This window comes from Dermacentor variabilis, unplaced genomic scaffold, assembly GCF_050947875.1.
Source record: "Dermacentor variabilis isolate Ectoservices unplaced genomic scaffold, ASM5094787v1 scaffold_12, whole genome shotgun sequence".
Classification (NCBI taxonomy): Eukaryota; Metazoa; Arthropoda; class Arachnida; order Ixodida; family Ixodidae; genus Dermacentor; species Dermacentor variabilis.
This window is the reverse complement of record NW_027460280.1, coordinates 46,566,488-46,581,528: the sequence shown is the minus strand read 5'-3', so window position 1 is coordinate 46,581,528 and position 15,041 is coordinate 46,566,488. Positions and strand designations below refer to the sequence as shown.

At 45.4% G+C, this 15,041-nt stretch overlaps 1 protein-coding gene across 1 annotated transcript in view; it reads left to right on the top strand.

Annotated features, from left to right (window-relative positions):
* Positions 1–15,041, top strand: part of cpx (synaptic transmission protein complexin) — a 296,980-nt gene that overhangs the window by 89,819 nt on the left and 192,120 nt on the right. Inside the window, exon 2 of the mRNA XM_075676411.1 lies at positions 14,087–14,139. Coding sequence (XP_075532526.1) covers positions 14,087–14,139 — 53 coding nt within the window. The remainder of the gene's footprint in view (positions 1–14,086; positions 14,140–15,041) is intronic.

Genomic DNA, 15,041 nt, shown 5'->3' with positions numbered 1-15,041 from the left:
GCCGCACGGTCCCATCTCCTGATAGCGCCTCAACTGAGCCGAATTCTTCCGGTAAATATGCGGTTCTGACGAAACTACTGGCGAAAAGTGCACCATAATATCGGAGCCATCTACTGTAATGCTAGGCAGATCGCCAGGCAGGCACAAAGAGAAGTTGCAACGGTCGTCTTCGATTGGCTGGAGCATCCTAGCCTGCACGCCGGTCACGAGAACTTGATTCCTTCGTCTTTTCCTTCTTTGGGTGTGCAAAAACTAGCCGCAGGCACCGGCCGTCAGTGGCCTGTCAATGGTCGATTTTCCGAGTGAGGCTGACGCACCGCTCGAGAGACCTGTGCCGACGCCGGTATCTGGAAATTGCGTTGCGTTCCTCTTGCCAGCCAGTGGCTTCCGTCGCCGACACCGTCCACCAGTGGTTCAGCTCAAGGGAAGGTCATCGGGTTGCCAAGGGCATGCCTTCGTCGCGTTGGGACGCCTGCCTGGCGGTGACTCAATAAATTCTGCCTCGTGGGTAGGCAGTGCAGGGATGGAAATAATAATGCGTCGTCTTCGCATTTTTCACTCAGGCTTCTCCCATTTTTTATACTTTTTATTCTCTGGAACTTGTCAAACATCTACAAATGGGAAGGTTTCTTTTTTATTCCTTTTTTTCATTTCCTTTCTTTTTCAATACGATAAAGGGGCTGCATATATAACCAATTGGCTAGGCATACAAACAAGTATCAAAACTACAAGAATAAAGGAATCATGCAAGAACTGAACTAATGCTATATATAGTGGTAAGAATTCTGAAACAAGTTAGGTTTGAATATAACTTGAAAGCAGCACGAAGAGATGAGGACATGAAGAAGAAATCAAACACGAAAACAACCACGTCCAGTCGCGGTTCCTTTCTTGTTCATGTCCTCGTTCCTTCGCGCTGCTGCAAGTTTCACGATTCACGAGGAACCTACTCACCGAGTCAAGTTTTGGCTACTACAAGTCAGGCTTCTCCAACTTCGTTTATTTAACTCGGCTTTTTTCTGGGACGTCACCGTTTATGTCGTTATTCGGGCATTTTTTTGGAATGGTCAGCATTTGCTCGGAATCAGAAGAATATATTGAACACCTCTTGTTGCACTGCAGCTTTCACGCTCAGTCTCGAAAAAAAAAATTACGAGATAAATTGTCTACATCTGGACAAACGACCACTTTCATTGGATGTAAATATTGGGGCTATATATTCAACGATTGAACTGCGAAAGCGCGCAGTTAGTGCCTCAAAAGAATTTTTGGAAACGACGAGAATTGCGGATCATTACTGGAGCGTTGTAACATTTTCTGTGTTGAATATATTCCGCAGTTATGCGCTGTAGTTAACATTTTGCAATATTGCAAAGCCGTTGATATGCACGCACTTGCGTTACCTGCGTAGCTTCACGATTTATCGTCTGTCGACCTACTATCGCCAAGCGATTTTACTTTTTACGAAGGTCACGCTATGAGTTGACTCAATTTACATGAAAGATGTACACATCCCTGCTAGGCCATCATGTTTTAACTCATAAACATTCGCAGATCAAATTAAATGAAGCTCGTAAGAACTCACGACTTCTTCAAAACTTTCCTGACATGCCGGTCGATTTACATGGTACAAAGTAGTATCGCGGGCTCTATAACGTAAAGGTATTCCGAACTTTTCTATTCGAATTGTGCAATCCACCCTCCAGGATAGGTAAACAAAATTTCGGGTCAACCCTACTTTGCCTGTCGGTCACGCGACGTCACGAAAACCGCGAGAACTGATATGATATGATATGTGCCCGTTGATTGCGCATGATTAAACCGAACGAAATTAAAATAATTATTTCTGATTTGATGCCTTTTTTTTTTATTCATATGATATAAGGAGATGTTGGCGCGCAATTTAAGGCGCCGGCTACTCCTTATCTCTTGGGTGGTTCCGTCATACATCATTCAGGGTGCACGGTTACATATCAAATAGTCTTTTCACACAAGCACACCTATGGCTCCACACCTACGTAGTCGAAAGTCTCAAAAGTACAAACGATACTGTCGCCTAATAACACTGTCGCCTAATAACACTTAGCACACTATGTCTCCACACCTATGTAGTCGAAAGTCTCAATAGTACAAACGATACTGTCGCCCAATAGCACATTTTCTAGTCAGCGGGTCAGCGGGTACATACAATATACATGGCAAATGTCTTCACACTTATGTAGTCGAAAGTCTCAAAAGTACAATCGATACTGTCGCCTAATAACACGTTGTCTAGTGAGCGGGTGGTATATACATCGTGTTAAAATATTAGCACATACAGTCACAACAAAGCAGTCAACATAACATAATTCCCAAACAGATGGATATATAGAGTGACATTCAAATGAACAGAACAATGAAAGCACTAATAACGTCCAACGATGCCACTGTCTTTAAAAAAAGTCTTTAGTGCTTTTAAAGCGCTCTTCTGCAAGGCCGTTGTTGGCCAAGGGCCCAAAAGTTTCCTTAAACTGAAAGGTCTGCGGTCTAATTTACTTAGCGCTGATTTAAGTCGGCATCTTGGTGTGTCGTGATGTGGGCAATCTAGAAGGAGGTGATATATATCTTCATCTACAAATCCACAATCACATTCGGGGGTTTCCGCTCGGCCAATTCTGTGTAAGAAATGCTTTGTGTAGGCAGTGCCTAGCCGTAATCGATGAATAAGCGTTTCCATAGTTCTATCTAATGACAATGAAAATTTGAATTCAATAAATGGATCAATATGATATAAGTCAGAGCTCTTAGAATTCTGGTCAAACCAAGTGTTTCTAGACATGTTGACAGACGTTGTCCTTATAATGCAGCGTAATTCATTTTTTGATATTGGGAGTGGAGCCGTATCATCTTTCAGGTGCGCTTGTCGTGCTGCTTCATCGGCTGCTGTGTTGCCAGGAATGTTGCAATGCCCTGGTATCCACTGGAGTGCTATTGCATGTTTCGCTTCGCTTGCCTTTGTGAGGTTTTTAAGTGTTTCATAAATTATACTGTCGCTGAATGCTTTCCCCTTTGTGCTGCAGAGTGATGTTAGAGCCGCCTGTGAATCCCTGAAAATTACCCATTTTTGCGCTTCTGTTACTGACAACATAAATTTTACCGCACATAGGATTGAGAACAGTTCAGCCGTTGTGGACGAAGTCGCACGAGATAACTTAAATGATTCTTGTTTGTTGAGGTGCGGTATAATGAATGATGAAGTTGAAGAGGTTGCTGTACTGGAGCCGTCTGTATAGACGTGTGTGTATCCTGAATACCGCATATATATCTGGTATAGTGCGAGTTCTTGAGCAGCTTGAATGAACATGTCTCTTTTGCTGAATATTCCTTCTACTGACAATTCGATTTTTGGAACTGTAAGCAGCCATGGAGGATATTCGATGTCTGAGTTCCAAAATTCATTTCCTGGCAATATGTGAAGATTTTTTTGAATTTCTATATGAACATAACTTCTATCTCGTTTCATTATGTCTAGAGCCAATGGGTGGTTTTTATGCTGGGTTTGAAGACGGAAATAATGCCGGCATGTTTCTGTAGTTCGCATAACTGGAAATGGTGATTGGCGAGCCTCAGCTATTACAAGAGAACTCGAAGTCGCTCGTGGAACTCCTAGACATAGGCGTAGTCCTCTAGCTAAAAGTCTTTGAAGTCTCTCTTCTGACGTGTGGGAAAGTCCGTGTAAGATGGGCGCGGAATATGCAATTTTTTGTCGTATTAATGCATTGTAAACAGTCAGCATGGACGATACTGATCCGCCCCATGATGTGCCTGCAAGTCTGCGAAGTACAGTCACTGTGGCGTTGACCTCGTTTTCGAGTTTTTTTAAGTGGGGTGCCCAGGATAGCTGCCTATCAAGTATTACGCCAAGAAATCGATGCTGTGTGACAATCATTAGAGGGTGTCCTTCCAGATTAAGAGTGAAATTTTTTAACTGCCTCCGAGTGAAGGGCAATACAGCAGTCTTTGCGTGTGATAGTACCATTCCTCTTTCTCTCAAAAATTGGTTGATGATATTTATGCCGTCTTGCAATGTTATCTGGAGTAGTTGAGCATTAGATCCAGATGTCCAAATACACACATCATCTGCATACAGAGAAAACTTTAACTGTGATGGCAGACTTCGTGTTAAATCAGCCATGACGCAGTTAAAAAGGAAGGGGCTGAGTACGCTTCCCTGTGGTACTCCCTGTTTGACGAGATGTTCAGCACTCTTTCCTTCACCCGTCTGAACAAATATTTTGCGACCTGATAGAAATTCAGAAATCCATCGCAAGGACCTGCCAGACAGACCAAGTTCCAACATGCTTAGCAAAACATGAACGTGACTAACAGTGTCAAATGCCCTCTTGATGTCTAGGAATACTGCTATAGTTATGTTTCCACATGCACGCTCGTGCTCCACACAGGTTACTATATCTAATATTGCATCCATTGTGCATCTATGTTTTCTAAAACCTACTAAGTAGTTGGACAACACATTCGTTTCATTACACCACCATTGAAGTCGCGCGTCAATCATTTTCTCCATTGCCTTGCATAAACAACTTGTCAAACTAATGGCGCGGAAGGATTCAAGGCACAAGGGCGTCTTACCAGGTTTTAAGATTGGTATGATCCGAGCGACTTTCCAAGAGTCAGGTACAGTTTCCTCTATCCATAAGTTATTATAGATGTCTAAGAGCGCATTTGTACCTGTCGGTCCGAGGTTTCTTAGCATATTGTACGTAATGCCGTCCGGCCCAGCAGCGGACTTTTGGCGACATGATGCAATTGCACATTGGAGCTCGCTTAATGTGAAAGTGTGATCTAATTGAGGATGTTGGGCCCAGTAGCAAGCAGTAATTTTTCGCTTAGCCAACTCTACTGAAATATCAAATTCTGCACATTGGGATGAAAAAGCAGATCTCGAAATAAGCTCACAAAATTCATCTGCAACTATTATTTCACACGTGTCCCGGGCTACAGCGAGAGCACGAAATGGGAAGCTTTGTGTTACAGGTCCGCTTAAAGAACGAATTACAAGAAAAATTCGTGGGACAGACGTGTGAGGAGACAGCGTGCCGCAGAAATCGCGCCAGCGCCGTTTGCCTAAGCTTTCCATTCGTCTGCGCATTACATTGTGTATTTTCTGAGCGTTTCTGTATGCTTCCAAACTTCCGCTCCGTCGGTAAGCTCTTTCGGATCGGCGTCGGATGGCTCTTAGGTGTTCATATTCTCCGTCAACTGCAGCATAATCTTTTGGTATTGGGAGCTTCTTTGTGCATATGTTCATATTATCCTGCAAAAATTCTGTAAATTTTTCCACTGTTGCATGTTGGTTAACTTGATCCGTTAGGCGGTACCGAAAAGCTTGCCAGTTGGTTAGTCTGCTGTAACGCCTGATATCATAGTGCATGCTAGGGTGGTTAACAAGGATGGGAAAATGATCACTTCCGCGCGTTTCCATATCTGTTGTCCATCCCACACCATTCACTAGATCATGTGAACACAGGGTAACATCTATGCAGCTTGAGTAATTATATCCACGAAGGAATGTTGGCGACCCATCATTTAAAACAGTCAAGTTGCATTTATCTATGGCGCACTCAATAACATTACCCCGTGCATCACAATGATCACTGCCCCAGATGATGTTGTGTGCGTTGAAGTCGCCACATATAAATACATTAGAATGAGCTATTTTGAAGATATCCACTAACGCTTCTACTGAAACCCGGTTTGAAGGTTGTAGATATAGATTAATCACTGTTATACAGAGCTTGCCAAAGGATACTTTACATGCGATGAATTCCGGGAAGTCTGAATCACTGGACTGAATTTGATAAGATGGTAGGTCCTTTCTGACGCACAGGAGCACTCTGCTAACATTACCTTGACGAGAAGTCTTATATATCACATAATTCGAGAGGCGAAAGTCGTCAGTGATTCCCGCCTCTGATGCCTTTTTCGTTATTATCTCTCTGCTATTGGTCAAAAGTTTCCGGGCTGCGCCCACTTCGCCTGTCTTGCACGCGACCTCACAAAACCGCGAAAACTGACCGCGGCCAAATGACGTGTACGCGTTAGAGATGCATTAATATGCCGAACAAAACTTTTTTTTTCTGAATATCCGTATACTGTCCCATTCCGAAATGAATATAAAATGGGTGCCCGCCGATCGCTCTGGCACTGGCTACTAGGTGCTGCCGGAGGAGCATGGATTTATTTGCGTATAATTTTAAAAAATGTGTGGCAGTATAACGTTATCGAGCCCTTTCGGCACGTATACTACATCGCTTTGCCAACTCTTCTTTGCTGAGTGTAAGTTTTAGCGGCATTTTTAACCTTTCGTTGGACGCCGCCGTGGTTGTCGACCAACCACCGCAAGCTAAGCAAGGGGAGGCGGACCAATCGCAGACGCCGGCACCACCCTCCTCATCCGGTTATCTACTTTCACTGTGCGGGCTCGGTCCCATCGCAACCCTCTCCACTTGAGCGTGCTACTTGCTTCTTGTCAGCCAATTAGATTAGAAAAACCGCTCAATGTAGTCAATGCTATTCGCTTCGAAAGCAAACAAAAGTAACCTCCTATACACAAGGAGCACGTTTGATTGGGCTTTTCAAAGAACGCTGCGGGTCACCGCGCGACGCTTGCGTCGGAGGTTGCGTAAATGAGACGTCAGAAGATTTGAATAAAAACATGTTGGATTAGTTTTACGTTATAGGGCCTGTATTGCTCCTTCGCAGAAGTTAGCGTTCTCTCTTTTTTTCTTTTTCACAGCTTATCATGTAATCTTGTGAAGCTGATTGTGGGAACGCTATTGGTTCGGATTTGTGATTCCCAAGTATACAGTCCAGAAAATGGAAATCTGGATCACCTTTTCTCTGCCAAGATTAAGCCAAGATCTGTATTTTTTTCTGACAATCACATCAGGGCATCGGCTAAACAGCCAGGTCTGATAAGATATGTTAATCCCAGAGCAGAGAGCTGTTACACATGCAAGATACTGTCGCAACCCTAGTATAAGGCAGTGTCTATATGTTGAAGGAAAGTAAATATTATTAAAGTGGCGCTTCACAGCGCTGACCGATTTTAAGAGGCGACTGGTTCATCATACGCTATTGCACCAGGCTGCAGGTAGTCTACGTGGGCAAGAATTTGTTATTTCGAGCAGCACGGCTTACCTTTAACGCACCATAATACCCGCAAAAGAGAGAAAAGAAATAGTAGCAGTTTAGAGTAAGAAGTCAGGCGCCAGGGCTATAGAATAGAGTTGATTGAAAGTAATGTTTTTTGGTACGCCGAAAGAACTGTTTTCGCCAGCCATTAGAGGCACGACAGCAAGTTGAATTACCAAGACACAGTTGTTCAATAGAATAAGCGCAGCTCTTGTTAGTGTTGCCACCAGTGACTGCGCTTATCTGAAGAACGTAAAAACTTTCTTTTCACAGGCGGCTGTCGCTTTTAGAATTTGTAATATGATACTTGTAGCATGGCGTTCTATTCATGCTGTATTTACTTCCTTACGACCTCATCAGGTGCACTACTATGTCTGTTGCCCTCCGGACTTTCCAGTAAGCAGTTTCTTTCCTGTCTTATCAAGTCCGCGGCTTCGTCGTACGCCTTCACCGTTTACATTACTTTTTCATTCTGAGGTTCAGCAGCTGGCTCAAGCACCGTGCGAATGCCAAGGCGTAAAGCAGAGTCTATGATCCGCGACTGATTGCGGTGAGAGAGGCCGCTCCATGCTCTCGGCCAGAGTCCGAGCGAGCGCACTATCTTCTCCGTGTCCCTCACGGCTCGCATGGGCTGTACACGAATGACGGTGCGCGTTTCCTCGGCAGTACGAAACCACGCTCTCACACGCGATAGCAGCGAGGTCTGTGAGCTTTGTTCGTTGATGCACTCTTCGTGGCGCACGTAGTTTATGGGACGAGGCGGTGGCGCGCCGACCACCGAGATAAAGATTGTTCCTGGCTACAAGGGAACCCATTTTGGGAAGGAGACATCGGCCCTCACTGTCCGCTTCATTCTGCGCGTGGTGGACGATGCCAGATGCGGCGGGAAGCCCCGCCGGAGACCCGAGTCAAACGCGTCACGCGCGCCACTCGAACAAAGCGCCGCCGGAGGTGTGAGGCAAGCAAGAACTATTCGTATAGCTTCGCGAGGCCGCAGCGCTGTCTTACCACATAGCAGTAACCGTGCGCCCAACCGCTGATTTGGGCTCAGACCAAATGGGCTCCCGTTCTCCGCGCACGTCTTGCAGTGGAGCCCGTCACCAGACAAAAAGAAACCTTACTCGTTGCATATATGCAGCACTGAGTCAAAGGAGCGTTTCTTTTTCGCTCGCTCTCAACGTCCTCATGGGGACCACGGACCCGGCGCGTCTCATCTTTTCTGATCTGATTCCTCTCCCTCGCTCTCTCTTGCTGCTTGTCCGCTGGCTTCGTCTCCTACTTGGTGTACACGCAGTAAACCTCGCTCGCGACTGCTAGTACGAGCCTGCATGCAGTAAGGGATGTGTAATTCGGTAACTCCTCGGAAGTGCGATTGCTTCTGTCTGGCTACCGTGCCGCTGCGCTTTCGATGAAAGCCTGACGCAAATATACAAAAGAACAAGCCGAGGCGCACCTTCTCATTTTCCGGATTCGCTCGTTTCGTTAACGTACGGCAAGCATGTCGGTGCATGTAGGCGCCGTGGATTGCATTCACTGTCTCGCCCGTGATAAGTTTCAATTAGCCGTTTTATACTAATTTTACTTCTTGCTGAAATGCGGACTCTACGTATCGACAATCTATTTAAGTACTCGCTTTTCGGTTAGCTCCTACTTCATTATGCACAGTATGACGTAAGTACGGCATGCAGGAGGGATAGCAGTGACGAACGACGCAGTGCCATATATATATATATATATATATATATATATATATATATATATATATATATATATATATATATATATATATATATATATATATATATATATATATATATATATATATATGCGGTAGTAGTGGTGGTGGTGTTGCCTTCTGCAACACCACCAACACCACCAGCACAGTTGTCATTTCTGCCCAAAGGTCTAGAAAGCTTGTACCCCTTTCTTTGTGCTCTGGGCAGCACTTTCAGCAAATACTTGCATGTTGGTCAGACAAAATGGACAAAATCAAACATCGTGCGGTGCACACACACACACACACACACACACACTTGTTTCTCTTTGCGACTGAAATCAATTACAATGGCACAATAAATGTTCGATGTTCTCTTCCACACCGCAGACGTCGCATGCGGTACTGTCGGTCATTCCCATGAAAGTAGTGTACGCCTTCGTGAAAGCCACTCCCAACCACAGCCGGTATAGAAGCAGTGCCTCACGTCGGTGAAGCCTGGGTGGAGGTCGGAGTTGGAGCGAAGGGCCCCCATTCGTACAACCTGGTGCGCCTTATATTTGGGGTGTTCCACTCTATTAAAGAGAGCTTGCGTGCCAGGTGACGAAGCTGCCTTGCAGCGTCTCTCCTGGAAAGAGGAATGGGAACGCTGTGTTATTCTTGATGTGACTCTCGGGCAGCTTTGTCTGCTTGATCATTTCCACTGATCCCGCACTGGCCATGTAGCCACTGGAAAATAATTTCGTGGCCTTTTTGTTTGACGTCGTAATGAAGTTTGACGATTTCGTATGTTAGCTATTCGTGAGCTCCATGTCTGAGAATTCACTGCATGCTGTGTAAAGCCGGTCTCGAGTCGGAAAACACGGCCCGCGTACCAGGACTCTCTGTGTGAATAATGTGAAGCGCGCTGCGCAGAGCCGTGAGTTCTGCAGCAGCGGACGTCGTGAGATGTGACGTTTTGAATCACAGTTTCACTCCTCTTGTCGGTATAAACACAGCACCCCCAGAACTGGTAGATGTGGTCGATCCGTCAGTATAGATGTGTACGTGGCTACTGTATTTCTCGTACAACAGGAGTAAGCTCAATTGTTTTAGTCCAAGTTGTGGCAGATCTGACTTTTTCTGAAGTGCTGGAATTCTAAGGTGTATTTCAGGACGGCACAAACACCATGCAGGAGTAACCGGCCTGGCCGCAGTTGTGTGCCCCGATGTAAGCGAGGCACGATATGAACTGACAGTTGTGCTAAATCACGTGCGGGGTCTTTCCACGGTGAGTGCGGCGAGGTGGTGGCAGGGGGTCCGGGCAATGTGCCTGTCACATATCAGGCACATTGCACGCAATTTCTCAACGGCAATGTGCGTCGTGATTGAATAATTTTGGGCAATGGCAATATTTTCAGCCGTTGACGCACTGCGTGGTAATCCAAGGCATATCCTCAGAGCTTGGGCTTGAATTCTCTGAACTGTACGCAAAACAGATAGGCTGTACCGGAGGAACCCGACAGACAACACCTGCACCTAGAAGTTTACAGAGTATGACAGGTTACACGAATGAACTGTAGGTATTCAGCGCGTTCGGTTGTGTCGTAAGACTAGTAATGAATCTATGTACGTTGGTATATACACACACTGCTAACGCACTCCTCTTTAGTTATCTTTTTTCAGTTCTCCGATGAAGGTTTGCGTAATTTTGCAGTAGTAACTCTAGGCCTGCATGCATTATGCTAGTTTTGACCTGTTCACAAGTCCCATGATGTCCCTAACACGAGTGGAATTGGTTGTCGCTTGCAAATGTTCTTCAACTCTGCTCAGCTGTTTTCTTTCTTTTTTTTTTTAGCCTTGCCTTATCACCGTATATATATGTTCACTCCGATGAAGGCCGGTCCTCCGGCCGAAACGTCAGTAAAAACGTATGCCATAACCTTGACCTTTCTTTTTTCGTTTCTGAATGTTATACCTTCGGGTCTATATATATACTCACTAACTTATTCTTTCTATTAGTCAAGCATGCGGAAGGTAGTGTGTAATTGTTCACGCCATCGAAGAAAACATTATTGCAGATCTTGCACGGGAGAGGCGTTGAATGCCATCTCAAGATGGTGCGAGGAAGAGAGCCACGGATGTGCGGTTATGAAGCCTTAAATATTGGTGTAAGAATTAACGTATGTCTGTGCAACAGCACGTAGCTGCTTCTGTTTTCCAAAAACAGAAGAACAAATTTAAAACCATGTGGTCTTCTCGGTGAATGCGTGCCCTTGCCGTCGGAAGGGATGCAAAAGGCTGTATGTGTACGGAAAATAAGAACTGCGATCGTACAAACTAAACAGGGAGAGAGAGAAGTGGTTTTTGTAGGGAAAAGAAGAAAGGCTGGCACTATCCTCTGCAACCCTTGCGGGAGTACGGCTCAGCGCCAGCAGGGGTAAGGATACGGGAGTGAAGGAGATAGAAGGAAGGAGAAAGGTACAGAGTCGCCATGGCAACAGCGGAGCAGTCCGGCCTGAAAGGCCCAGTGGCTTCGACCGGAAGAGTGCATTGGTGATAGACCATAGGAGGTGGCCCAGCAAAAGCGGAGTTGAGGTGGATCAGGAGGCCCGAGGTGGTGAATAGCCGTTAGGCTATTCGTCCTTGAAGAAATGTCCTAGACTGTCGCCGAGAGCCCCGACGAGTCGAGGTACTCGATGACACTTAGGAAGGCTGGTAGCTTATTACGACTGGGGAAGAGGATGTCTTCCTGTCGTGAACATGGGAGACCCAGGCGGGAGAACTCCTGCAGAGATCGGCCCCGGTGCTGCAGGTGAGCAGGGCATGCCAGCAGAAGGTGCTCCAGAGTCTCTGCGTCACCGCAGGAGGCACAGGCTGGCGAGGTGGCTTTTCCAAGGTGGTGCCGGCGGGCTGCCGTCCAGTAGCAGCCAACCCGCAGTCGGAGAAGCAACTAGGTATCCCTTCGTGGGAGGCCGTGCTGTGGAAGAGGCCGTGGAGGCCATCCCAGGGATACCCGTTTATCCGGATGGCAGGCGATGATGTGCCAGCGCAGCCTGTGTCTTGTGAAGTCCGCGGCCATTGCAGCAGGGCTAAGGGGAACGCTAGAGTGAAGGGCGCTCTTTGCGAGAGTGTCTGCCTCTTCATTGCCCGGGATCCCTACGTGCGCCGGTAGCCAGTGCAGGTATAGTGAGCATCTTGCATCCTGAAGGGCCGCCCGTCTTAAGGAGAGCAGTGCAACCCCAAGGCTAGCCTTGTCAGGGCTCTGCAGGCAAAGCAGCGCTGATTTGGAGTCGCAGAAGATAGCTTCTTCCCGCCGCTACCTTAGCGGTCTCTGTATTGATATATTTATCCTTTGTTCTGAGATTCTCCTACGGTTGCGCTTTCAGAAAGAAGCAAAATTATGCTTTTCTTTTTAACCGTGCCACCTTCGTGCGCTCGCCTTCGCCTCGTGCGGTTTGTCCTCTACATTTCTGTTTCTCTAGCTACAACCTGTCCAGCACGGCTGCATGTCTTACCGAGATTAATATTGCCGACGAAGCGGCCTTGATGACTTCTTTCGCCGCTCTTTCTCGAATAATCAAGCAACTGAAGGCCGGCGTAACGACTCAAAGGAAAGCGAAGAGCAATAACAGCGTATGTTGGACATTGTTATGGGCAGCGAGACTTCACTCACTGTTGTAGACTGAAGGAATGGCCCATTTCAATTAGCTAACGAATGGAAGAAGTAGGATTGCACAAAAATAAAAACGGCAAGATAAGTGAGATCTGTTCCCGGGAGCAACCGGCAAGTAAGAAGAGCCTATTGAAGTAACTCTTCAGAAAAATACGTGACGTTGCGTTTAGAAATTTGGCGCTACGCTCGTAATTGGTACGACACACTTTGTTTCTTTTTTTGGTTTTTTGTTTTTTTTATATGACGCCCGAGGCAGGATATGCGAGGAATCAATTGGCCAACACGGGTGCGCCAAGAAAAAGAGTTGGTGCTGTCGGCAGAGTGCCCCCCATCGCCATTTCTTATCTAATTTCACGATCCCCGGCGGCTCAGGCAAATCGTCTTACTTTTTTTTTCGCTTCCTGTAAACTAAATTAGACATTGCAGTGCATGGCTTATATAGCATGGACCTCCAAAACGACCAACCTTGAACGAGGCTATAGAAATGTTAGGACGCATTTATTGACCAGATTGGTGGGCTTTCAATTTTAGAAGGTTACGTACGTTGACACACAAACACTTGCCATAACATCCGCGCGTGAACACGCAATGCCTTGCAACACACACACACACACACACACACACACACACACACACACACACACACACACACACACACACACACACACACACACATATATATATATATATATATATATATATATATATATATATATATATATATATATATATATATATATATATATATATATATATATATATATACGTCTTTTGCGTAACGAATGTGAAAGTCTGCTCGGTGGTGTATTTAGGCATCCGATACTTCTCGCAAATGACAAAATTAGGCGCTGCATATAGCAAGAACGAAATGAAGTTGGTTAATCGATGATCAGTGCTTCGATAAATCTTCAACAAGATTAATCTCACTGAGCTGACAAAGTCAGTCCTAAAAGCGCGGCTATCATATTCACGGTTCATTCTTTTTTCCTTGGGCAAGGAAGCTGGAAATGAACCCACAGAGCAGCTCAGCGACGCATTGTTTAGCGCATAAAATGCACTCGGGGTGTTCGTCTCTCTCTCTCTCTCTCTCTCTCTCTCTCTCTCTCTATATATATATATATATATATATATATATATATATATATATATATATATATATATATATATATATATATATAACCCGTAAGCATCAACTACGCAAGGAAAAATAAAAAGAAACGCCTGCTTAAGGGATAGCAACCCCATTCGCTATATTCGCCGTCGCAAGAAGAAGAAAAGAACGGGGGGTTGAGGGGCATATCTTTCCAGTGCAAAATCATTGTTGGAACACTGTGAGAGCTTGGTTTCTTTCAGCATGGCTCCTTTTTTTCGTTGAAAACATTTTTTGGTGCGTTGTTGTTAGCGTATGCGCTATTTTTGAAGCCGTTCGCTGATATCGCTGCGGCGCTCTTATGGCTGAACCGTTGCTTCATCGAGCACGAAGAGAGAGAGAAAAAAAAACATCCGCGCTCTTCTCTTTTCAGATCAGTCGCCCTTTCCTTCGAGGTGCGTTACTCTGCAACTGACGCCTCTTACGGTAAGCAAATGACAATAAATAAATAAAAAAATAAAAGAAAGAAAGCCAATATGAGAAGAAAGAGCAGTGGGCAGCGATATAAGATTTTGGTTAGGCTCGGTGTTTTAAATTCCGTTAGCGTGTTGACGAGCTCCGCCAGGAGGAGGTGCCGCATGCACTGGCATTCGTTTATTGTTAGGGGACGCCACGGCTGCACACACTCAATATTTTACGAAACAGGCGCCTAAAAATATTTTCTTACACTGTTGCGAAAAGCCTCGGTTCTTTTGATAAAATTACGACATATACGGATATGCGTTAACTCTTTCGGAACTCTGTAATATTTGCTAAATACAAGATAGTTTAAATAGGATTTGACATTTTAAGAAGCTCGTCATAAGAAGCCAATAACGACACCAAGGACAGCATAGGGTAAATTAGTTTTAGTTAAAGAATTGATAAATTAATGGAAAATTAAAATGGATGGAAAAGCAACTGGCGGCAGGTGGGGCACGAACCCACGTCTTCGCATTACGCGTGCAATGCTCTTACCAAGTGAGCTACCGCGGCGGCATTTTCCCATCCACTTTCTACGGTATTTATGTTTATCTGTAAAAATTAACCCTGGGAGTGTTAGCCAGCGCCACCACTCACGACGATGGATGTGGAAAAACATTTCTGCCGCAGGCGTGACGTGTACGTGAACTTTTTTTGGGGGAAGGCAACTGGTCAATAAAACCCCACATGCTACCTGAATGCATTAATGCTGTCGGATTCCAGACCCTCGCTATGTAATAAACGAGAAGAACGGAAATCAAGGTGCCCGGTTTTACAGTGGAGCTGTTAGAACCTCGCCGGGTTTCTGTTGACGTTCGCAGCTTCGCTGAGCTGTGTGAGAGAGAGAGAGAGCGAAAGCAGAGTAT